The following is a 24,609-nucleotide window of genomic DNA, read 5'->3' as shown; positions in this document are numbered from 1 at the left end:
GATATAATTTTATTTGTGTGAAAAGTGATTTGTAATTCATATAATTCCTGCATTTGTCTTGGCAAATAGATTCCCAGGTGTTTTCTATTGTATAGAGTGATTTTAAATAGAGTTTCTAATTCTTGCTGGTGAGCTTAGTTGGAAATATGTAGAATTGCTGATGATTTATGTGGGTTTATTTTATCCTTTAAATTTGATAAAGTTATTATTTCAGCTTGTTTTTAGTGTTTTAACTATGTTATCATATTATCTGCAAAGAGTGATAGTTTAATTTTCTTGCTGCCTACTTCAATTCTTTCAGTTTATTTTTCTTATCTAATTTCTAAATCTAGCATTTTTAGTAAAATATTAAATAATAGAGGTGCTAATAGGCATCTTTGGTTCCTGATCTTAACACCATTGCAGAAGATACTTGCTGGTGGTTTTATTTTTTTTACAGACTACAATTTTATTATTTTTATGGTTTATTTTTTCCAAAAAGTATTTTTTCATTTTACATGATTCATTTCTTTTCCTCCCCTCTTCCTTCCCTCTCCCAGAAACAACAAGCAATTCTACTGGGTTGTACAAATATTGTTACTTGATATCTATTTCCATAGTATTCATTTTTGCTATAGAGCAATTTTTAAAGGCCAAAACCCAAAATCACATACCTATATATACAGATGATGAGATATCATATATTTTGCTTTTGCAATTCTACTCCCATAGCTCTTTCTCTCAATGTGGATAGCATTCTTTTACATAAGTCCTTCAGGAGTGTCCGGGTTTGTTGCATTGCTATTAGTAACAAAGTCTATTACATTCGATTGTTCTACAGTATTTTACGTTCTGTATACAATGTTCTTCTGTTTCTGCTCATTTCACTCTGCATCAATTCATTGAGGTTCTCCCAGTTCATATAGAAAGCCTCCAGATCATCAATCCTTACAGCACAATGGTATTTTACCAGTATGATGAAATACCACACTTTGTTTAGCCATGTCCCAATCAAAGGATACACCCTCATTTTCCAATTTTTGCCACTATAAAGTTGATGATGTTTTTTTCTTTTTAAAAATTTTTAAAGTAGTTTTTTAAAATTTTATTCGTCAGTTTAGAACATTTTCCCCTAGTTACAAGAATCATGATCCTTCCCTCCTCTCCACTCACCATCTCCCGGAGCTGATGCACAATTCCACTGGGTTTTACATGTGTCCTTGATCAAAACCCATTTCCATGTTGTTGATGTTGGCATTAGGGTGATCATTTAGAGTCAATCTATGTGATCAAGCAGTTGTTTTTCTTCTGTGTTTCTATTCCCACAGTTTTTCCTCTGAATGTGGATAGTGTTCTTTCTCATAAGTCCCTCAGAATTCTTCTGGATCATTGCATTGCTAAATATAGAGAAGTCTATTATATTTGATTGTATCACAGTGTATTAGTCTCTGTGTATAATATTCTCCTGGTTCTGCTCCTCTCACTCTGCATCAATTCCTGGAAGTCATTCCAGTTCACATGGAATTCCTCCAGATCATTATTCCTTTGGGTACAATAGTATTCCATCACCAACATATAACACAATTTGTTTATCCATTCCCCAATCAAAGGGCACCCCCCCTTATTTTCCAATTTTTTACCACCGCAAAGAGCACAGCTATGAATATTCTTGTACAAGTCTTTTTTCTTATTATCTCTTTGGGGTACAAACACAGCAGCGCTATGGCTAGATCAAAGGGCAGACATTCCTTTAGTGCTCTTTGGGCATAGTTCCAAATTGCCCTCCAGAATGGTTGGATCAATGCACAACTCCACCAGAAATGTATTAATTTTACAATTTTGCCACATCCCCTCCAGCATTCATTATTTTCCTTTCCTGTCATGTTAGCCAATCTGCTAGGTGTGAGGTGATACTTCAGAGTTCTTTTGATTTCCATTTCTCTGACTATAAGAGATTTAGAACAATTTTTCATGTGCTTATTAATAGTTTTGATTTGTTTATCTGAAAATTGACAATTCATGTCCCTTGCCCATTTATTAAATAAAAAATGGCTTGACTTTTTATATAATTGATTTAGCTCTTTATAAAATTGAGTAATTAGACCTTTCTCAGAGGTTTTGTGTGAAGACTTTTCCCCAATTTGTTGCTTCCCTTCTTTTTTTCTTTTTGAAAATTTTATTTAGTCAATTTAGAACATTATTCCTTGGTTACAAGAATTATATTCTTTCCCTCCCTCTCCCACATTCACTCCTTCCCATAGCCAATGTATAATTCCACTGAGTTTTACATGTGTTCTTCATCAGAACCTATTTCCATGTTGTTGATGTTTGCATTAGTTGTGTTCATATAGTTCCTGTGTTTGTCTCAGTAGATAGATTCCTAAGTATTTTATACCGTCTAGGGTGATTTAAAATGGAATTTCTCTTTCTAATTCTTGCTGCTGAGATGTGTTGGAAATATATAGAAATGGTGTTGATTTATGTAGGTTTATTTTGTATCCTGCAACTTCGCAAAAGTTGCTGATTATTTCCACTAGCCTTTTAGTTGATTCTCTAGGATTCTTTAAGTATACCATCATATCATCCGCAAAGAGTGATACCTTGGTCTCCTCATTGCCAGTGTTAATACCTTCAATTTCTTTTGCTTCTCTAATTGCTACTGCTAGTGTTTCTAGTACAATGTTAAATAATAGGGTTGATAATGGGTGTTTCACACCTGATCTTATTGGGAAGGCTCCTAGTTTATCCCCATTGCAGGTGATGTTTGCTGATAGTTTTAGATATATATTGTGTATTATTTTTAGGAAAGACCCTTTTATTCCTATACTTTCTGGTGTTTTTAATAGGAATGGGTGTGGTATTTTATCAAAGGCTTTTTCTGCATCTATAGAGATAATCACGTAATTTTTGTCAGTTTGCTTGTTAATATGGTCAATTATGTGGATGTTTTTCCTAATATGGGACCATACTTACATTCCTGGTATGAATCCTACCTGGTCCTAGTGAATAACTCTTGTGATGACTTTCTGGAGTCTTTTTGCTAGTATCCTATTTAAGATTTTTGCATCTATATTCATTAGGGAGATTGATCTATAGTTTCCTTTCTCTGTTTTTGACCAGCCTGGTTTTGGGATCATTACCATATTTGTGTCAGAAAAGGAATTTGGTAGAGCTCCTTCTTTGCTTATTCTGTCAAATAGTTTGTACAATATTGGGATTAGTTGTTCTTTGAATGTTTGATAGAATTCATTTGTGAATTCATCTGTCCCTAGTGATTTTTTCTTAGGAAATTCTTTGATGACTTGTTCAATTTCTTTTTCTGATATGGAATTATTTAGATATTCTATTTCTTCTTCTATTAATCTAGGCAATTTATATTTTTGTAAATATTCATCCACATCACCTAGATTTCCATATTTGTTGTCATATAATTGAGCATAATATTTTTTTAATCATTGCTTTAATTTCCTCTTCATTAGAGGTGAGGTCTCCCTTTTCATCTTTTATACTGTTAATTTGGTTTTCTTCTTTCATTTTTTAAATTAGATTGACCAGTAATTTGTCTATTTTATTTGTTTTTTCAAATTACCAGCTTCTAGTCTTATTTATTAATTCAATAGGCCTTTTACTTTTGATTTTGTTCATTTTTCCTTCCCTTTTTAGGATCTCTAATTTAGTTTTCATCTGAGGATTTTTAATTTGTTCACTTTCTAGTTATTATATTGCATGCCCAATTTATTGACCTCTTCCCTCTCTAATTTGTTAATATATGAACTTAAGGATATAAATTTCCCCCGAGTACTTCTTTAGCTGCATCCCATAGATTTTGAAAGGATGTCTCATCATTGGCATTTTTTCAAGGAAATTATTAATTGTTTCTGTGATTTGTTCTTTAACTAACCAATTTTAGAGAATCATTACTTAATTTCCAATTAATTTTTGATTTGCCTCTCCATGTAACCTTACTAATTATTTTTATTATAATATGATTTGAAAAGGTTACATTTATTATTTCTGTTCTTTTGCACTAGTTTGCAATGTTTTTATACCTTAGTACATGGTCAATCTTTGTGAATGTGTAATGTGCTGATGAAGAGAAGGTGTATTCCTTTTTGTCCCTATTTATTTTTCTCCACATATCTACTAACTAATTTTTTCTAAGATTTCATTCACATCTCTTACCTCTTTCTTTTTTTATTTCTCTAGATCTGATAGAAGAAGGTTCAGGTCTCCCACTAGTATAGCTTTACTCTCTATTTCATCCTTGAGCTCCACTAGTTTCTCCTTTAGAAATTTGGATGGTATACAATTTGGTGCAACCATGCTGATTACTGATATTTCCTCATTGTCTATACTGCCTTTTATCAGGATGCAATTACTTCCCTATCTCTTTTAAATAGATCTGTTTTTAATTTGGCTTTGTCAGATATCATGATTGTGACTCCTGCCTTCTTTATCTCAGTTTATGCCCAATAGATTTTACTCCATCCACTTACCTTTACCCTGTGTGTCTATCTTCCTTGTGTGTGTTTCATGTAGACAACGTATGGTAGAATTTTGGTTTCTAATCCACTCTGCTATTTGCTCCTTTTTTATGGATGAGTTCATTCCATTAACATTCAGAGTTATGATTACCAGCTGTGTACTTCCAAACATTTTGATTTCCACTCCTAGTCCTGCCCTTTCTTCTTTAACTATTTCCTTCTATACCAGTGTTTTGTTTTTAATCAGTCCCCTTATTTACCACCTTTATTTTGCTTCCCTTCCCCCCTCCCTTCTTATTCCCCTCTTATTTTTGTTTAGGGTCTTTTTAATCCACCCCCCCACACTCTCCCTCCCTTATATTACTTTACTCCCCACTAGTCTGTTTGTTACTCTTCTATTTCTCTATAGAGCATAAATCAATTCTCTGCCCCAATGGATCTGATTGTTCTTCCCTCTTTGAGCCATTTTAATTGAACATAAGTATTAAGTATTTCCTTTCTCAAGCCTTTTTACCCTTCCAGTGAATTGGTGTTCTCCCCCACTCCCTTCAAGGACTTCTTTATGACATATAAATTTACCCCATTTTGTCTTTTTTCCCATTTCTCTTAGTATTAACCTCTTTTTTTACCTCTAGTTTATATATTTTGGTCATTCAGTGTAGATGCAGCCAGATCCTGTGTTATCCTAACTGAAATTCCATGGTATATGAATGACTTCTTCTTAGCAGCTTGGAATATTTTTCCTTGGTGTGGTAATTCTTGAATTTGACTATAACACACACACACACACACACACACACACACACACATATATGCACATCTTGGCATTTCTTCCTATACAGTTTGTCACTGTTTCCTCTATATAAAATTCTTCTAGTTCCCCAGGTGATAATAACAATTTTTAAAGACTTACCAATATCCTCTTTTCTTGTAGGGTTACAAGCCATTTTTACTTATTGGGTCCCTTCAAAAAAGTTGTTTGTTTGTTTGTTTTCCCCTTCTTTAAATACATTTTGGTGATTCTCTTGAGTTCTGTACTTGGGCATCAGATTTTTTGTTCAAGTTCGTTCTTTTCTTTATGAATGCTTGGAAGTATTCTACTTTATTAAATGAGCATATGTTTTCCTGCTAGAATATAGTCAGTTTTCCTGGGTACTTGATTCTTGGTTGTAGACCTAGTTCCCTTGCTTTCTAGAATATCATATTCCATGACTTTCAGTCATTTAGTGTAGATACAGCCAGATCCTGTGTTATCCTAACTGAGATTCCATGGTATCTGAATGACTTCAACTTAGTAGCTTTTAATATTTTTTCCTCAATGTGTTAGTTCTTGAATTTGACTATAACATTCCTGGATGTTTTCAATCGAAGATTAAGTACAGGGTTTGATCTGTGGATTCTTTCAATCTTTACTTTTCCCTCTTGCTTTAGAATGTTGGGGAAGTTTTCTTGGATAGTTTCCTGTAGAATGATGTCTAGGATTTTTCTTCTGTCATGATCTTCTGGTAGTCCAATAATTCTTAAATTGTCTCTTCTGGACCTATTTTCTAGATCTTCCATTTTGTGAATGAGATGTTTCATATTTTCCTCAATTTTTTTTCATTCTTTTGATTTTGTTTTATAGCTTCTTGCTGCCTTGTGATGTCATTTGCTTCTAGTTGTTAGACTCTAGTTTTTAAAGTCTGAATTTCATCCCTGGCTTTTTGGTCATCCTTCTCCTTCTGATCTTTTATCTCCTTAGCCTCATTTTCAAGTTAGTGAATTTTGGCTTTCAAGACACTATCTTCTGTTTCCAGATGACTTATTTTTCTTTTTAAGTTCTTTTCTCAGTTGTCTTCAGCCTCTCTTAATTGTATTTTGAATTATATTTTAAGTTCCTCCAAAGTCTGTGTACAGGGGGCAGCTGGGTAGCTCAGTGGATTGAGTTCCAGGCCTAGAGAAGGGATGTCCTAGGTTCAAATCTGGCCTCAGACACTTCCCAGCTATGTGGCCCTAGGCAAGTCACCTGACCCCACTTGAAACCAATACATAGTATTGATTCCATGATGGAAGGTAAGGGTTTAAAAAAAACAAACAAACATGTCCAAATCACTGGAGTTTCTGTATTTTTGCTTGATGTTCCTTGATCCTCCTGTCTTCCATTTGCTCTTTGTTCATTACCTGGATAGAAGCTATTGATTGTAATTTATTTTTTCTTTTTTGTTGTTAGTCATATTTCCATACCCCCGCCCCCAATTGCTGGAGTCTTGCTACACTCATTGTTTGCTGAATCTGAGGATTTGGGCTGTTCTGTCCTGAAGGGGCTTCTTCTCTGCTCTTCTGGTTGACTAGGTTAGGCTGAAGGTATTGATGAGCCCTGAGGTCCCCAACTTGCTGCAAAAGCTGAAAAGGAGCTGGGCTTCTCATTTGCCTGTAGTTTGTGGCAGACTTTGCCCTTAGAGTTTAGTCAGCCAGGCTCTCAGATTAGTCTGTGGGAGATGAGTGTTGGAGCTAGAGCTTCCCTGCCCTCTGATGGCTTCATATCTCCGCCATTGATAAGATTGAACTAGGGTGTAGTTGATCTGCAATGCTGGATATGCCCTGAGGCCAAAACATTGAGATGGGGCAAAATGCATTGTCTTGGCCATAGCTAGGCTCTTTAATTCTCCTCTGGCTGCCTCTATGCGGCCTCTGTTCAACTCCAATTCCCTGAACCTGGCATAGCAGTGCTAGCAAAATACTCTCTCTGGACTAGTGCCCTTGCCCACCCAGAAATTCCAGCTACAACTGGAGACTCAGCACTGTAGGTGGGGGAAGGGTCCTGGAACATTCCTTCTTCGTTTCCCTTAAACCCACATGTTCTAGAATTCAGGCTTTTTTGTGGGGTGTACCTTTTTGTTAGGTCGAGCAGGAGGGTTCCCTATCTCTGTCCTGTTGTTAGATTTGATTTTTAGTCCCCTGAAAGCATTGTGCTTTTGATTTGGTGAGGAAGGGTTTACAGATGTCTGAACTTTTGCTGTCTCCAGGCTGCCTCGCTCATGTTAAAACCATCATATATAATAAATATTACTTGTTATTTTAAGGAAAGGTCCTTTTTTCCTATGATTTCTAATGTTTTTAATAACATTGGGTTTTGTATTTTGTCAAAGGCTTTTTTTGTCATCTACTGAGATAAACATATGGTATCTGTTTGATTATTGGTATCATCAATTATGCTGATAGTTTTTCTAATATTAAACAAGTCTTATATTCCTGGTATAAATCCCACCTGATTATAGTGAATAATCCTTGTGATAAATTATATCATCTTTTTGTTAATATTTCATTTAAGATTTTTGCTTCAATGTTCATTTGGGAAATTGGTCTATAATTTTATTTCTGTTTTTGTCTTCCTGGTTTAGGTATCAACACCATATTTATGTCAAGAGAATTTGGTAAGTCACCTTTGCTTATTTTGCTAGAAATTTATATAGTATTGGGATGAATTGTTCTTTCAAGGTTTGATAGAATTCATTTGTGAATCCATCTGGCCCTGGGGATTTTTTCTTAGGGAGTAAACTGATGGCTTGTTCAATTTCTTTTTCTGAGATTGGACTATTTAAGTATCTATTTCCTCTTGTTAATCTAGGCAATTTATGATTTTTGTAAATATTCATCCATTTCAGCTAGATTACCAGATTTATTGTCTCATAATTGGGCAAAAGAGGTCCTGACGATTGCTTTAATTTCCTCTAAGCTGCCATCTTTTCTCCTCCCCCTACAAAGATTTTTTTTTCCCTCTACAATAGTATTCCCTATAAGGAACCTAGTCAATATTTATACATGAGTCAGATATCCCATCCTACAATCCATTCAAACTGACTTAATTATTATTTCTTCAACAGAATATTCTGTCTCCATTTAAGTCTTTGTTGAAATTGTTCCCCATATTTTAATGTTCTTTCCTTTCCACTTGCCTGTTAGAATACACAGCTTCCTATGTTTTGTTCAAGTCCTGCAATTATGCAGATCTTTCTTTGTCTCCAATTGTCAGCTCTTCTTCCATGAATTACATTGTATTTATTATTTTTATGTACTTTCTTTTTTACTTATCTGCATATATGTTTCCCTGTAGTACAGGAAGACAAAAGCCATTTCCATTTTTTTCTTTTATATCCTTAATAGTTGGCTCAGTTCTTAGCATATAGTACATTCTTGCTAAATACCTATTAAAGTGAATCGAATTTAACTGAGGTAGGTGGTGTGGGCATTATTATCTCCATTTAAACGTGAGGAAACTGAGTCTTACAATTTATGTAACTTGTTTGCAGTCACCAAATAAGTAGGAAAAATTATGGTTGTACCTAGATCTTCTGGCTCAAAGGACTTCCAGTGCACCACTTTTCATGGCACCACACCAAAACAGTTTTCTAGGCCATTTGTTTTTCAGAAATGGAGATTATTTTCATTCTCAAAAGAATTTTCAATGTCTCTCTCTAAAGCAAAGTATGCCCTTGAGATTCTCACATTCAATAATATAAAGAGTCCCTAAATGTGAATGTTATATTAAAAGTAAGTAGAAATTTTGATGTACAACACGGTCCCATGACATCTCACAATTTGAAAAGTATTTCCCAGAGATAACATTGAAGAGGTGAGGTACCATGAGATACCCAAATACTGACCTAAAACCTTTGAGCTGCTGGATAGCTTTAAAGGAACCATCGTCAGAGTTCATAATGGGTTACTATGGATCGTCAAATTATTTTGTCCATATTCTTTTCTTTGGTAATAGACCTTTCCAATATATTCACATACTGTGGTGTAAAGAGAAGTCAGATTTAGGCCTTCAATCAGCTGCTGCTTCCTCAAGAAAAGGTGAACCAAAGACATACATATTCATCATCCAGAGTTTGAAAGACAAAAATAAATCTTTCTTTACAAAGTTTTTTAAGAGAAAAAAATTAAAACCTTATTTTTCATTTTTGAGATATTGGAAAAGATAAAACAAAAGAAAGGGAACAAAAACTATTTTTTTTTACAAAGACCTTTAGCATGGTCCATATGGATTTACCCAAACTCAAAGATATATAGGACTGAATGGTCACATTTCTCGGCTACCATCTCCCCCACTATTAAGCATCAATGGGATTCTAAATGGTCCCATTCTTTATTGCACATGCCCATTAACTCATTTAAAATCAAGCTGACCTTCTCCGTTTCACTACTGCCCTTTACTGTACTAGCTGCATCACAGTCTTCAAAGAAACACCACCAAGGGGATAGACAGGGGTTCTGAAAGCTGAAACAATTAGGCCAACTAAGTGATTTTCAAAGATGTGAGATTATCTGTATTTAGGTTCTCTATAGAACAGAGGGATATATCAAATTCACCAAGCCTTCAGTGTTTACTTACTAATTGTTATTTAAATTAACATTTATTTTTCTATGTGATTAGAGCTTCTCAAAATTGCTAGGTGTGTCATTATCTCATAGGCCCCAGTCAGGGGTTTTGACTAATTAGACTTCAGCTTTCTAACTTTCCCCACATCTCTGCTAAACTTTTCTTTGCAGATTTTGCAATCCTGGAGAAGCCTATAATTATAAATTAGGGAAATAGAGGACAAAGCAAGATTGTTATGAAAATAAAAGTTTATTACAACTTCAAATGAAAAGGAACAATTGATGGTTAGAGAAATTATTTGAAAAAATGAAGTTCTCTCTGAGCACATATTCAGTATTAGAACTATGCCATAAGGGGGAGAGTTAGCATTGAAGAAAGGAAGTTAATAAGTATGATTGTACTACAAGTACTACAGTTGTTGTTTTTTTTTTTCATAAAATTGTGGAAAGACTAATAGACAGGGACCAAAACTTGAGTTTGAATTCTGATCCAACACTTTTAATTAAGAACTTACCTTTTCTGGGGGCAGCTGGGTAGTTCAGTGGATTGAGAACCAGGCCTAGAGATGGGCGGTCCTAGGGTCAAATCTGGCCTCAGCCACTTCCTAGCTGTGTGACCCTGGGCAAGTCACTTGACCCCCATTGTCTAGCCCTTACCACTCTTCTGCCTTGGAGCCAATACATAGTATTGACTCCAAGACGGAAGGTAAGGGTTTAAAAAAAAAAAGAACTTACCTTTTCTGAACATTCATTTCCTCAATAGTAAAATAAGGATGAAAATAATCAATACTTAATTCTAGGAGTGACTATTTGGAAATAACTTTGACAAACAAAAATCCTAAAATAAACATGGTACTGTCATAAAATAAATGAATTTATGCAAAAATTATTGATTTTATGAACATATTTGGGATTATTAGATTATTAATAGTTTATGCTTTAGAGGGATTAACACTTTCACATTATTTTTACATAAGTGAAATATCTTTGGAAAACTGTAAAGATGAAAACTTCATTAAAGATACCATAGTTTGCTGATATGGATGGAATTTAGAATGAAGTATCATGGGTTTTAATCCCAGCTCTATTACTGACCAGCTATGCAGCCTTATGGAAGTCACTTCATTTCTCTGGGGAAAAAAAAATAATCTTTGGTGACAGGTAGGTGGTTCAATGGATAGAGATTCAGGGTTAGAGAGAGACAGGAGGTTCTGAAGTCAAATTGGGCCTCAGACACTTCCTAGGTGTGCAACCCTGGGCAAGTCATTTAATCTCCTTAACACTTTTCTTCCTTGGAAACAATAAACAATATGCATTCTAAGGCATTAGGTAAGAGGGGAAGAGAAGAGAAGAGGAGAGAAGAGAGAAGAGAAGAGAAGAGAAGAGAAGAGAAGAGAAGAGAAGAGAAGAGAAGAGAAGAGAAGAGAAGAGAAGAGAAGAGGAAAAAAGAGAAGAGAAGAGAAGAGAAGAGAAGAGAAGAGAAGAGAAGAGAAGAGAAGAGAAGAGAAGAGAAGAGAAGAGAAGAGAAGAGAAGAGAAGAGAAGAAGAAAACAGAGAGGGGAGGGGAGAAGAGAAGAGAATCTTCATCAATTAAATGAGGGCGTTTTGTACGACGGTCTAAAGGTCCCTTCTATGAAAATTATATAAAGGTTTCTGGTTTCCTTCAAGCCTCTGCTAAAGCTCCATGTTTTGTAGGAAGCCTTTCATACTTCTCATTATTCTTAGTGCCATCCCTGTGAGATTATCCTTAATTCATCCTATCTTGGTTTATATATATATATATATATATATATATATATATGTATATGTATATATATATATATATATTTGTTTTTCTTCACTATTAGACAAGTGAACTTCTTGAAATTATCAAGACTGTATAGTAAATAACACTTCAAAAACATTTCTTCTTCTAATTCTTAAGGATTGCTACTTATGAGTCCTTAAATATAACAATCTACTTAAGCTTTGATTCTTTTATTTCCTTTTTTTAAATATTAATTTGTTTGTTGGTTACATTAAAATTGCCAAGTACCTCTTTCCTTCTCTCCTATCCCCAAACTAAAGCAGGCATCATTTGACCAAAAAAAAAAAAGAATATGAACTATGTCTTTCATTTATCACTTCTTTCTCTAGTGTTGGATTTCACTGAGCAAATACAAATTTCATGTCACTTTTATAGCATTGTTTTTCTTATTTCTCTATTATTCATTGTACCTTTTTTTACTTCCACTTCTCTTACAGAAGCTTCAAAAACAAAAACTGGGAAGTCTGCTTTAGAATCGAAAGAAAAAGGTAATAAGATCAGTTAAACTTAAATTCTATAATTAACCATTTTAATGTTTGCAAAGTACATTAGTCAGGTCTTATATGGGTCTGGAATGGCTGTTTCATTTAATTAACTTATAGAAAACATGTTATTATTATTGTTGCTTTTTTCACTACCCTTTCACATTCTTCCCCCTCCTCTACTAGCCATCCCCATAATTCATATCCTATATCCTTTTTATTTATGTAATAAAACATCATAGACTATAAGAATATTCAAAGTGAATGGAAGAAAGAGATGATCTAAATATACAGAAGTTTGCTATAATGATGTAATAGAAGGAATCGACCTGATTTCTAGACCCAATCTAGCCCTTAATTATCTGAGAAATTGGTCAATTAATTTTTCTAGGACTCAGTTTTTTAAACTATAGAACTAGAGAGTTAGGCTAATGATTTCAAAGATCTTTTCCATTTCTAATTTCTTTTTCTGTTTCCAATCTGCTAAAATGATAGATAATATTGTCATTAATATTTCATTAGAAAAATTTAAAGAGCACAATATGTTCCATTAATCTTTAACTCTCTCATTCTTAAGTTGCCTTGACCTCTCTGCAATATTCTAAGTAGCTAAATATTGAAATTCATATATCATTCAGTGATCGTTAGTCCTTATTACATTGTCCAAGACACAAAGGCTCATTATGAAGATACTTCTTCACACAGAATGGTGGTTGTCCTCAGGCAAAAGAGTAGATATTTGGTTAATTTTTAATTTGATCCTTCTGTGGCCCCATCATTTATTTTTAGGTGTGCCATGTTCCATTTATGGAAAATATAAGCCCTTTTTACTTTCTCCCTTTGTCCTGTTATTGACAATGATTTTCTATAAATTTTCCATAAGGATGTGTCTGTAAGGAATATCTATGGAGAGTCTCGTGACTTATCTCTGATTCATTTAATAATTTGTTTATAATAATAATCTATTACCTTTTATCAGTGATATTTTATTACCACGAGTCCATCCAGATGGAAATGAAGCATCTTTGAATCAGTTGTGACGGTATCCAATCATTTCCCAAGACCTCCCTACCTTTATTCAAAATATTTCAATTTTACTTGTTCTTTTTTCCCATTATTGGCACCCTATTTATGTCCCCATATACTTTTATATCAATATTTTTGTATTAACTTTTTACCTGATCAGTGTAAGTCTATGATATCTCCCTTTTCACATATCCTATATATTTTATTAAAGTAAATATAATATTCTTTATTTCATTCCTCAGCTTAAAAATTCTAAATACATAGTAAGTCTAAATACCTCTGACTTGATCTTAGAGGCCTATTATAATGACCTTTAAGATCCTCTCTGTTTATAAAATAATATGGTTTTATAAAAAATATTCCTAACCTATTCACCTAATATTATCTTCTACTCATCTCTCAAATGTTCCTTGTATTGTTTGTAGACTTGTGTCTTATCTATCAAAAATATATTAATTTTACTCCCCTGATTATTTCTGCCATTCTAACTGCATTAATATTGCCCCCTCAGCTAGTGTGTTCCATTCTGCCTCTTCTATTTAAAATTTATTTGTCTTTCTTTAGTGCATATCAAGCCCTACCTTGTCTTCCTATTCTAGTTCTCTTTTATGTCTTTCTCCTCTTTGTTGCTGTCCTTCTCTTTAGAGCTGAAAACAAAACTGATTTTGTTTCATTACTCACGAAGATTAGCTCATTCTGAACTTCAGTATTCAGAAAACTATATAATGTCATGCCATACATTTCTAATCATCCTTCAATACCTACTCTTGCTTGTCTTATACACCTATGTTTATTAAATATAAATGTGTTCAAAAGTTTCCTATTCATCCACATTTTGCCTTTCAAAATAAAATTTATCTTTTCCCATCTTATCCAAATTGTTTTTCTTCTTGACTTTAGAATTTCACTCTTCACTCCCAAGCTAACTTTTCTTTTTTTTTTTCATTGTAAGTTACTTATTTAGTCGATTTAGAACATTATTCCTTGGTTACAAGAATCATATTCTTTTGCTTCCCTCCCCCCACCCTTCCCGTAGCCAATGCACAATTCTACTGGGTATTAAATACGTCCTTGATCAAAACCTATTCCCATGTTGTTGGTGTTTGCATTAGGATGTTCATTTAGAGTCTATGTCCCCTTGCCCCATGTAATCAAGCAGTTGTTTTTCTTCTGTATCTCTAGTCCCACAGTTTTCCCTCTGAATGTGGATAGTGTTCTTTCGCATAGATCCCTCTGGGTTGTTCAGGATCATTGCTTTGCCACTAATGGAGAAGTCCATTACATTTGATTGTACCACAGTGTATCAGTCTCTGTGTACAATGTCTCTGTGTACAATGTTTTCCTGGTTCTGTTCCTTTCGCTCTGCATCAATTCCTGGAGGTTGTTCCAGTCCCCATGGAATTTCTCCACTTTATTATTCCTTTGAGCATAATAGTATTCCATCACCAACATATACCACAATTTGTCCAGCCATTCCCCAATTGAAGGGCATCCCCTCATTTTCAATTTTCTGCCACCACAAAGAGCGCAGCTATGAATATTCTTGTACAAGTCTTTTTCCTTATTATCTCTTTGGGGTACAAAACCAGCAGGGCTATGGCTGGATCAAAAGGCAGGCAGTCCTTTATCGCCCTTTGGGCATAGTTTCAAATTGCCCTCCAGAATGTTTGGATCAATTCACAAATCCACCAGCAATGCATTAATGTCCCCACTTTGCCACATCCCCTTCAGCATTCATTACTTTCCTTTGCTGTCATATTAGCCAATCTGCTAGGTGTGAGGTGATACCTCAGAGTTGTTCTGATTTGCATCTCTCTGATTATAAAAGATTTAGAACACTTTTTCATGTGCTTATTAATGGTTTTGATTTCTTTAACTGAAAATTGCCTGTTCATGCCCTTTGACCATTTATCAATTGGAGAATAGCTTGATTTTTTGTACAATTGATTTAGCTCTTTATAAATTTGAGTAATTAGACCTTTGTCACAGGTTTTTGTTATGAAGATTGTTTCCCAATTTGTTACTTCCCTTCTACTTTTGGTTGCATTGGTTTTGTTTGTACAAAATTTTTTTCTTTGATGCAATCAAAATTATTGATTTTACATTTTGTGATTGTTTCTAACTGTTACTTGGTTTTAAAATCTTTTCTTTCCCAAAGATCTGATATGTATACTATTCTGTGTTCACCTAATTTACTTATAGTTTCCTTCTTTATGTTCAGGTAATTCATCTATCCTGAGTTTATCTTGGTATATGGTGTGAGAGGTTGATACAAACCTAATCTCTCCATACTGTCTTCCAATTTTCCCAGCAGTTTTTTTTTTTTTTATCAAATAATGGATTTTCATCCCAAAAGCTTGGGCTTATTATAGACTGTCTTGCTGAGGTCACTTACCCCAAGTCTCTTCCACTGATCCTCCTTTCTGTCTCTTAGCCAGTACCAAATTGTTTTGATGACCACTGCTTTATAGTATAGTTTAAGATCTGGTACTGCTAGGCAAACTTCCTTCACATTTTTTTTCATGATTTCCCTGGATATCCTTGATCTTTGTTCTTCCAAATGAACTTTGTTATGTTTTTTTTTCCAATTCAGTAAAAATGTTTTTTGGTAGTTCGATGGGTATGGCAGTAAATAAGTAAATAAGTTTGGGCAGGATGGTCATTTTTATTATGTTAGCTCATCCTACACATGAGTAGTTAATGTTTTTCCAATTGTTTAGATCTAGTTTTAATTGTGTGGAAAGTGTTTTGTAGTTGTGTTCATATAGTTCTTATGTTTGTCTCTACAGATAGATTCCCAAGTACTTTATATTGTCTAGGGTGATTTTAAATGGAATTTCTCTTTCTAATTCTTGCTGCTGAGATGTGTTGGAGATATATAGAAATGCTGATGATTTATGCGGGTTTATTTTGTATCCTGAAACTTTACTAAAGTTGTTGATTATTTCCACTAGGTTTTTGGTTGATTCTCTAGAATTCTTTAAGTAGACCATCATATCATCTACAAAGAGTGATAGCCTGGTCTCTCCATTGCCAATTTTAATACCTTCAATTTCGTTTTCTTCTCTAATTGCTACTGCTAGTGTTTCTAGTACAATGTTAAATAATAGCGGTGATAATGGGCATCCTTTTTTCACTCCTGATCTTATTTGGAATGCATCTAGTTTATCCCCATTGCAGATGATGTTGGCTGATGGTTTTAGATAAATACTGTTTATTATTTTTAGGAAAGTCCCTTCTATTTCTATATGATCTAGTGTTTTCAATAGGAATGAATGTTGCATTTTGTCAAAGGCTTTTTCTGTGTCTTGAGATAATCATAATCATTTTTGTTGGTTTGCTTGTTGATATGGTCAATTATGTGGATGGTTTTCCTAATATTGAACCATCCTTGCATTCCTGGCATAAATCCCACCTGATCATAGTGAATAATCTTCATGATGACTTCCTGGAGGCTTTTTGCTAGTATCCTATTTAAGATTTTTGCATCTATGTTCATTACAGAGATTGTCTATAGTTTTCTTTCTCTGTCTTTTACCTTCTTGGCTTTGCAATCAGTACCATATTTGTGTCATAAAAGGAATTTGGTAGAACTCCCTCTTTGCTTATTGTGTCAAATAGTTTGTCTAGTATTGGGATTACCTGTTCTTTGAATGTTTGATAAAATTTACTTGTGAATTCATCAGGCCCTGGGGTTTTTATCTTAGGGAGTTCTTTGATGGCTTGTTCAATTTCTTTTTTTCTGATATGGGATTATTTAAGAATTCTATTTCTTCTTCTGTTAATCTAGACAATTTATATTTTTGTAAATATTCATCCATATCACCTAAATTGCCATATTTGTTGCCATATAATAGGGAAAAATAGTTTTTAATGATTGCCTTAATTTCCTCTTCATTGGAGGTGAGATCTCCCTTTTCACCTATGATAATGTTAATTTGGTTTTCTTCTTTCCTTTTTTTATTGTTTCATTTCTTTTGTTCTTCCAAATGAATTTTAATATGGTTTTTTCAAATTCAGTAAAAAAAAAGTTTTTTTGATAGTTCAATGAGTAAATAAGTAAATTAATTTGTGTAGGTTTGTCATTTTTATTATGTTAGCTCATCCTACCCATGAGCAATCAATGTTTTTTCCAATTGTTTTAGTTTTAATTGTGTGGAAAGTGTATTGTAATTGTGTTCATATAGTTCCTGTTTGTCTTGACAGATAGATTCCCAAGTATTTTATATGGTCTAGGGTGATAAATGGAATTTCTCTTTCTAAGTCTTGCTGCTGAGATGTGTTGCAAAATATAGAAATGCTGATGACTTATGTGAGTTTATTTTGTATGCTGCAACTTTGCTAAAGTTGTTGATTATTTTGACTAGCTTTTTGGTTGATTCGCTAGGATTCTTTAAGTATACCATCATATCACCCACAAAGAGTGATAGCTTGGTCTCCTCATTGCCTATTTTAATACCTTCAATTTCTTTTTCTTCTCCAATTGCTACTGCTGGTGTTTCTAATACAATGTTAAATAATAGAGGTCATAATGGGTATCCTTGTTTTACTTCTGATATTATTTGGAAGGCTTCTAGTCTATCCCCATTGCAGATGTTGTTTGCTGATGGTTTTAGATATATACTGTGTATTATTTTTTAGAAAAGGCCCTTCTATTCTTATGCTTTCTGGTGTTTTCGATAGGAATGAGTGTTGTATTTTGTCAAAGGTTTTTTCTGCATCTATTGAGATAATCATGTGATTTTTGTCAGTTTGCTTGTTGATATGGTCAATAATCTGAATGGTTTGCCTAATTTGGAATCATCCTTGTATTCCCGGTATGAATCCTACCTAGTCATAGTGAATAACCCTTGTGATCATTTGCTGGAGTCTTTTTGCTATTATCCTATTTAAGATTTTTGCATCTATATTCATTAAGGATCTTAGTCTGTAGTTTTCTTTCTCTGTTTTTGACCTTCCTTACTTTGGAATCAGTATAATATTTGTATTTTAAGAGGAATTTGGTAGAACAACTTCTTTGCTTATTCTGTCAAATAGTTTGTATGATATTGGGATTAGTTGTTCTTTGAATGTTTAATAGAATTCACTTGTGAATCCATCTGGCCCTGGGGATTTTTTCTTAGGGAGTTCTTTGATGACTTGTTCAATTTCTTTTTCTGATATGGGGTCGTTTAGTTGGTCTATTTCTTCCTCATCCATATCACCTAGATTTCCATATTTGTTGCCTTATAATTGGGCATAAAAATTTTTAATGAATGCTTTAATTTCCTCTTCATTAGAGGTGAGGTTTCCATTTTCATCTTGGACACTGTCAATTTGGTTTTCTTCTTTCCTTTTTTAATTAGATTGACCTATACTTTGTCAATTTTTTTTCAAAGTACCAGCTTTTAGTCTTATTTATTAAATCAATAGTTCTTTGACTTTCCATTTTATTAATTTCTCCTTTGATTTTTAGGATTTCTAATTTAGTCTTTATCTGAGGATTTTTCATTGTTCACTTTCTAGTTTTTTTTTTAATTTGCATGTCCAATTCATTGACCTCTGTCCTTCTTAATTTGCTAATATATGAACTCAAGGATATAAATTTCCCCCTGAGTACTGCTTTGGCTGCATCCCATAGATTTTGAAAGGATGTCTCCTCATTGTCATTTTTTTCAACAAAATTATTAATTGTTTCTATATTTTGTTCTTTAGCTGATTTTGGAGAATCATATTGTTTAATTTCCAATTAATTTTTGATTTGCCTCTCCATGTACCCTTAGTAATTATTATTTTCATTGCATTGTGATCTGAAAAGGTTGCATTTATTATTTCTGCTCTTTTGTACTTGTTTGCAATATTTTACACATTAGTACATGATCAATCTTTGTGAATGTACATGTGCTGCTGTAAAGAAGGTGTATTCCTTTTTGTCCATATTTGTTTTTCTCTACATATCTACTAACTCTAAATTTTCTAAGATTTCATTCAATTCTCTTACCTCTTTCTTATGTATTTTTTGGTTTGATTTACCTAGTTCTGATAGAGGAAGGTTCAGATCTCCCACTAGTATAGATTTTCTATCTATTTCATCCCTCAACTCCTCTTGTTTCTCTTTTAGAAATTTGGATGCTATGCCATTTTGAGCATACATGTTGAGTACTTATATTTCCTCATTGTCTATATTGCCTTTTATCAGGATGTAATTATCTTCCCTATCTCTTTTGACTTGACCTATTTTTACTTTGGCTTTGTCAGATATTATGATTGTGACTTCTGCCTTCTTTTTTTTTTATCAGTTGATGCCTAATAGATTTGGCTCCATCCTCTTACTTTTAACCTATGCGTGTCTACCTAAGTCATGTGTGTTTCTTGTAGACAGCTTATGGTTGAGTTTTGGTTTTTAATCCACTATGCTATTCACTTTCTTTTTATGGGTGAGTTCATATCATTCACATTCTGAGTTATGATTTCCAGCTGTGTATTTCCTAGCATTTTGATTTCTGCCCCTAGTCCTGCCATTTCTTCTTTTACTATTTCCTTTTACACCAATGTTTTGTTTTTAATCAGTTCCCCTAATTCATACCCCTGATTTTACTTCCCTTTCTACCCCCTTCCCTTTTTATTCCCCTTTTATTTTCTTTACAGTCTTTTTAAAACTACCCCCCATCCTCTTCCTCTCTTGTACTGCTTCCCTCCCCACTAGTCTGTTTATTACCCTTCTACTTCCCTATAGAGAGCAAATCAATTCTCTGTCACAACATATTTGATTTTTCTTTTTTCTTTGAGTCCATTTCAATGCACGTAAGAATTGAGTATTTCCTATCTCCAACCTTTTTACCCTTACAGTGTATTGATGTTCTCTCCCTCTCCTGCCATGTGCTTCTTTGTGACATATAAATTTACCCCATTTTATTACTTTCCCATTTCTTTTTGTATTAACCTCTTTTTCAGCTCTAGTTGTATATATATATATATATATATATATACATATAAACATACATATGTATTTATGCATACATATATTGATATGCATATTTATATCTTGACATTTCATCCTATACAATTTGTCACTGTTCCCTCTAAGTAGAATTATTCTTGCTACCTCAGTGATAATAACAATTTTTAAGAGTTACCAATGACCTCTTTTCTTATAGGGATACATATCATTTTAACTCATTGGGTCTCTTAAAAAAAGTTTTGTTTTGTTTTTTTTTGTTTTTCTTTTCTCCCCTTTTCATTAATTACCTTTCGATGATTCTCTTGAGTTTTGTTTTGGGCATCAAATTTTTTGTTCATGTCTGGTCTTTTCTTACAAATGCTTGGAATTCTTTTACTTTGTTATATAACCATTCTTTCCCCTGTAAGAATATAGTCAGTTTTGCTGGGTAGTTGATTCTTTGTTATAGACCTAGTTCTCTTGCTTTCTGGAATATCATGTTCCATTCCTTTTGGTTCTTCAGTGTACATACGGCCAGATCCTGTGTTATCCTCACCATGTTTCCATCTTTTCCTTGGTCTGATAGTTCTTGAATTTGGCTATAACATTCCTGGGTGTTGTCAATTGGGGATTAAGTACAGGAGGTGATCTGTGGATTCTTTCAGTGTTCACTTTTCCCTCTTGTTCTAGAATATCGGACCAGTTTTCTTGGATAATTTCCTGTAGTATGTCCAGGCTTTTTCTTTTGTCATGGTCTTCTGGTAGACCAATGATTCTTAAGTTGTCTCTCCTGGAATGATTTTCTACATCTTCTGTTTTGTGAATGAGGTGTTTCATATTTTCCTCAATTTTTTTCATTCTTTTGATTTTGTTTTATAGCATACTGCTGCCTTGTGAAGTTGCTTGCTTCTAATTGTTGTATTCTCATTTTTAAATACTATTAATCCCTGGATTTTTGGTCATCCTTCTCCTTATGAACTTTCATCTCCTTTCCCTCATTTTCAAGCTGATTAATTTTGCCTTTCAAGATACTGTTTTCTGTTTCCAGATGACTTATCTTGCTTTTTAACTTCTTTTCCAGTTTCCTTCAGCCTCTCTTAATTGTGTTTTGAATTGTATGTTGAGCTTTTCCAAAGCCTTTTTTCCAATTTGCCAGAGTTTCTCTTTTTTTGCTTGGTGTTCCTTTATCGTTCTCTATTCTGTTTGCTCTTTGTTCAATGCCTGTCTTGAAGCTATTGATTGTAATTTCTTTTTTCTTTTTCTGTTGTTTGCTCATATTTACCTCTTCTTTACTCCCTGTAGTTGCCTGTACTTTTTCTCCTCTCATTTTGTTTTGTATCTGTGTTCTCTTAGCCTTCCCCCTTGTAGCTTAGTCACCAAGTCTCTTAGCAAAGCCTGTGGGGGAGGGTTTTTGGAGCTCGAGCTTCCTGGCCCTCTGAAGGCTTTAACAAGAATAAGCCCAGATGAGTTGTGAAATAGATGGATAATCTGTGTGACTATTACTTGTTGCAATGACTGATGTACTCTGGCTTGAGACTAAAGAGGCGTGCTAGTATGGGACACTTGCTACAGAGATAGAGAGATACTGCTAGAGAGAGAGATGTGTTGCCACAGGGGAATGCTCTGGGGTCCACCTGCTGATCTCTATTAATTACTGATATATCAATCTATTTCCTAGCCTTTTCCTCCCTTCATTCCCTCCCTTTCCACTCTCTCCCACTTGCCTCCCTTCCCTTCCCCCTTGTCAGTCAGTCTCCTTTCTATGTAACTCAAAAGTGACTGTGAAGTTTAGAGAAACTGTTCTTGTTCTCTTTCTCAGGTTTATTGGAAAACAATAGGATGGGAGTTGACGTGAAGGGGATAGAGGTCTCCCTAATCTATAAGGAGAATTTTGGAAGGTTATGGAAATAATCAGTCTTGTCACAAGTTGGTATCAATAGCCATAATCTTCTATGTCTTAAGGGGTTCCATGAATCTGCATACTTTCTTCACTTGTTTTAGAGTCTGCAACACAACCATAAAGAGTACATATCCTTGTGCCGGGACTTGCTAGAGAACCAGTTCATGTTGAAATGGCAACTGTTAAACATATTGTAATGTTGCCAACATAATCAACAGTTTCCACTACCATTTGGGTTAGTTTACTATATAGTAAGTGGTATACCCAAAAGCAGGCAATGGTTGCCACAATCACAACTCCAAAAACCACTTGTCTCAACATTTTTGTCTATGTTCCTTAACTACCCTGCCTGTAAGGATCATGGGTACAGTCAGACTTGGGGTGCCAATTGAAATAGATAGATAATCTGTGTGACTATTACTTGTACGAATGACTGATGTACTCTGGCTTGTGACTAGAGAGAACTGTTACTAAGTATGGGGGCACACCTGAGGATTTCTTAGTTACAGTGGTGATAGAGGTACTACAGAGATAGAGAGAGATGTTGAGAGATGCTGAGAGATACTGCTACAGAGATAGAGGGATGCTTCCACAGGGGAATGCTCTGGGGTATTCCTACTTATCCTTATTGGAAGGCTAATGGATCAATCTGTTTCCTACCCTCTTCCTCCCTAATTCCCTCCCTTGACCACCTGCTTCTTGAAGTCTTTTGGCTTCCTCCCTCCCTCCTGAGAGAACTATAAAATACTCTTCTTTTCTTTCTCAGGTAAGGGGTTTATTGGAAAACAACAGGATGGAAAACTGAGGAAAGAGGGATGAGGGTTTCCCTAATCTATAATAAGCATTTAGGAGGGTTATGGAAATAGTCAGTCTTGTCACAATTGTGACTCAGAGGAACAGTCAGAGAAATGGATGGAGGACAACATTTAAAATCTTTCTTCTTCACAAAGTCATCAAGGTCTCTCAGCCTAATTTCAGAAGCCCCCCACCCCAAGGGTCCTTCAGCCTGGGACAAAGCTAGCAAGATTAGTTCAGGGATTCTCTCCTTCAGCCAGCTACCAAGAAAAAAAAAATCTCTCCTTCAGCCTGGCTTTCCTCCAACTCTTGGTCAGTAAAATCCCAGAGAGAGCAGAGGATTTGAGGTCAGAGATCCCAAAGCCAAGCCAGCCCCTCAAGGGTCCTTCAGCCAGCTTCTACTCTCAGCACCTGAGACTCCATTCCTCCCCCTCCAGTGTCAACTGTTTTCTCCTGAGAACATTCCGATTAGAACCTTCTCTTTGATTTTGCAGATCAGGTCCCCTGCCTTGGTTCTTGCATCTTGACTTGTCCTGCAAAACCTCTCTCTCTATCTTCATTTCTCTACCACAGTTGCAGAGCTGGATGTGCCCTAAGGCCAAACCTTGGAAAGGGGAGGGGCAATATGTAGTGTCTCCACTGCTGCAACTAGGCTGCCCGCTCTTTGCTTCTTCTCCAACTGCTTCCCCACTACCTTTATTCAATGCTCTGAGCCTGGCATAGCTTTGCTCACAAGGTACTCCCTCCAGACCATCACCCTTGCCCACCCAGGGGTTCCAGCTACTGCTGGAGGCTCAGCGCTCTTGGTGGGAGAGGGATTCTGGGACCTACCTTCTTCCTTCCTCTTAAACCCAAGTGTTCTCAAATTCAGGCTTTTGGGGAGCGTACCTTTTAAGTTGAGTCCAACAGGAGGGTTCCTTGGCTCTGACCTGTTGTTAGGTTTGATTTTCAGTCCCCTCGGAGCTTTTAGTTTGTAATCAGTAAGGAAGGGTTTTCAGAGGTCTGAAATTTCACTGCCTCTAAGCCACCATCTTGACTTTGCCTTCTAAGCTAACTTTTCATGCTGAATTTTAGTCCATGGAATATCATACCCACATTGTATATCAGGCTACACCTGACTCTCCTATCATTCTCTGCCATGTACCTTTGATTTTGGGAATGTAGATTTCAAGAGATTCAGAAGTAGGAAAGATAATATCAAGGATCTAAAACATTAATTTGGAAATCATTTCAGGCAAGTTGAGCTTTCAAAAATAAGTAATCTGAAGTTAAAATATAGAAAGAATTCTGAGATGAGAGAATGGAGATATTGTCTAAAGAGACTTTTAGGGATAGAATCACAGGGAAGTTATGGACAAACACGTTTTAATGTGTGTAAAATATTAAAGAGTAAGAGGAAATGTAATAAGGAAGAGGAAAACTGGGAATATATGGAGTGGTTAATTCAAAGGTTCTTACCATATTTATCTCAATCAGAGTTCCTCCTACTTCATAAGGATCAATTTGAGCATAGCAGTGTCTGTCATAGTATACTCTACTTTTTAAAAGATGAAAATATTAAGTCAGTCCAAGAAATTACTCCTCTTTTGGCAGATAAATTTACAATAAATATTTAGATAATTTAAGTCTCCACTGATACTATATTAGGACTCTGTACTAGACTTGAAATCTTTTCTTTACTCTTTCCTTTTTGTATTAGAGTTGGTATGTAGTAGTCTAATTGAAATATCACTCCTCTAAAACTCTGGTCATTACCTCAATTATATCTGTCTTACTTCTTCCCTGAATTTCCTCACATGAATTTATCTTCCTTATATATGATAACCTCCCCACATATACACATTTAACCTATTCTG

The 24,609-nt window shown here is 34.7% G+C and overlaps 1 protein-coding gene across 26 annotated transcripts in view; it reads left to right on the top strand.

Annotated features, from left to right (window-relative positions):
- The window catches only part of TRDN (triadin), a 547,971-nt gene that overhangs the window by 405,857 nt on the left and 117,505 nt on the right, over nt 1–24,609 (top strand). For all 26 annotated transcript variants that reach the window (XM_056818706.1, XM_056818721.1, XM_056818719.1 and 23 more), the window contains 2 exons: nt 7,844–7,876; nt 12,069–12,119. In XM_056818706.1, the coding sequence (XP_056674684.1) occupies nt 7,844–7,876; nt 12,069–12,119 (84 nt within the window). The remainder of the gene's footprint in view (nt 1–7,843; nt 7,877–12,068; nt 12,120–24,609) is intronic.

This window comes from Monodelphis domestica, chromosome 2 (genome assembly GCF_027887165.1).
Source record: "Monodelphis domestica isolate mMonDom1 chromosome 2, mMonDom1.pri, whole genome shotgun sequence".
Lineage (NCBI taxonomy): Eukaryota > Metazoa > Chordata > Mammalia > Didelphimorphia > Didelphidae > Monodelphis > Monodelphis domestica.
This window is presented reverse-complemented; position numbering and strand designations above follow the sequence as displayed.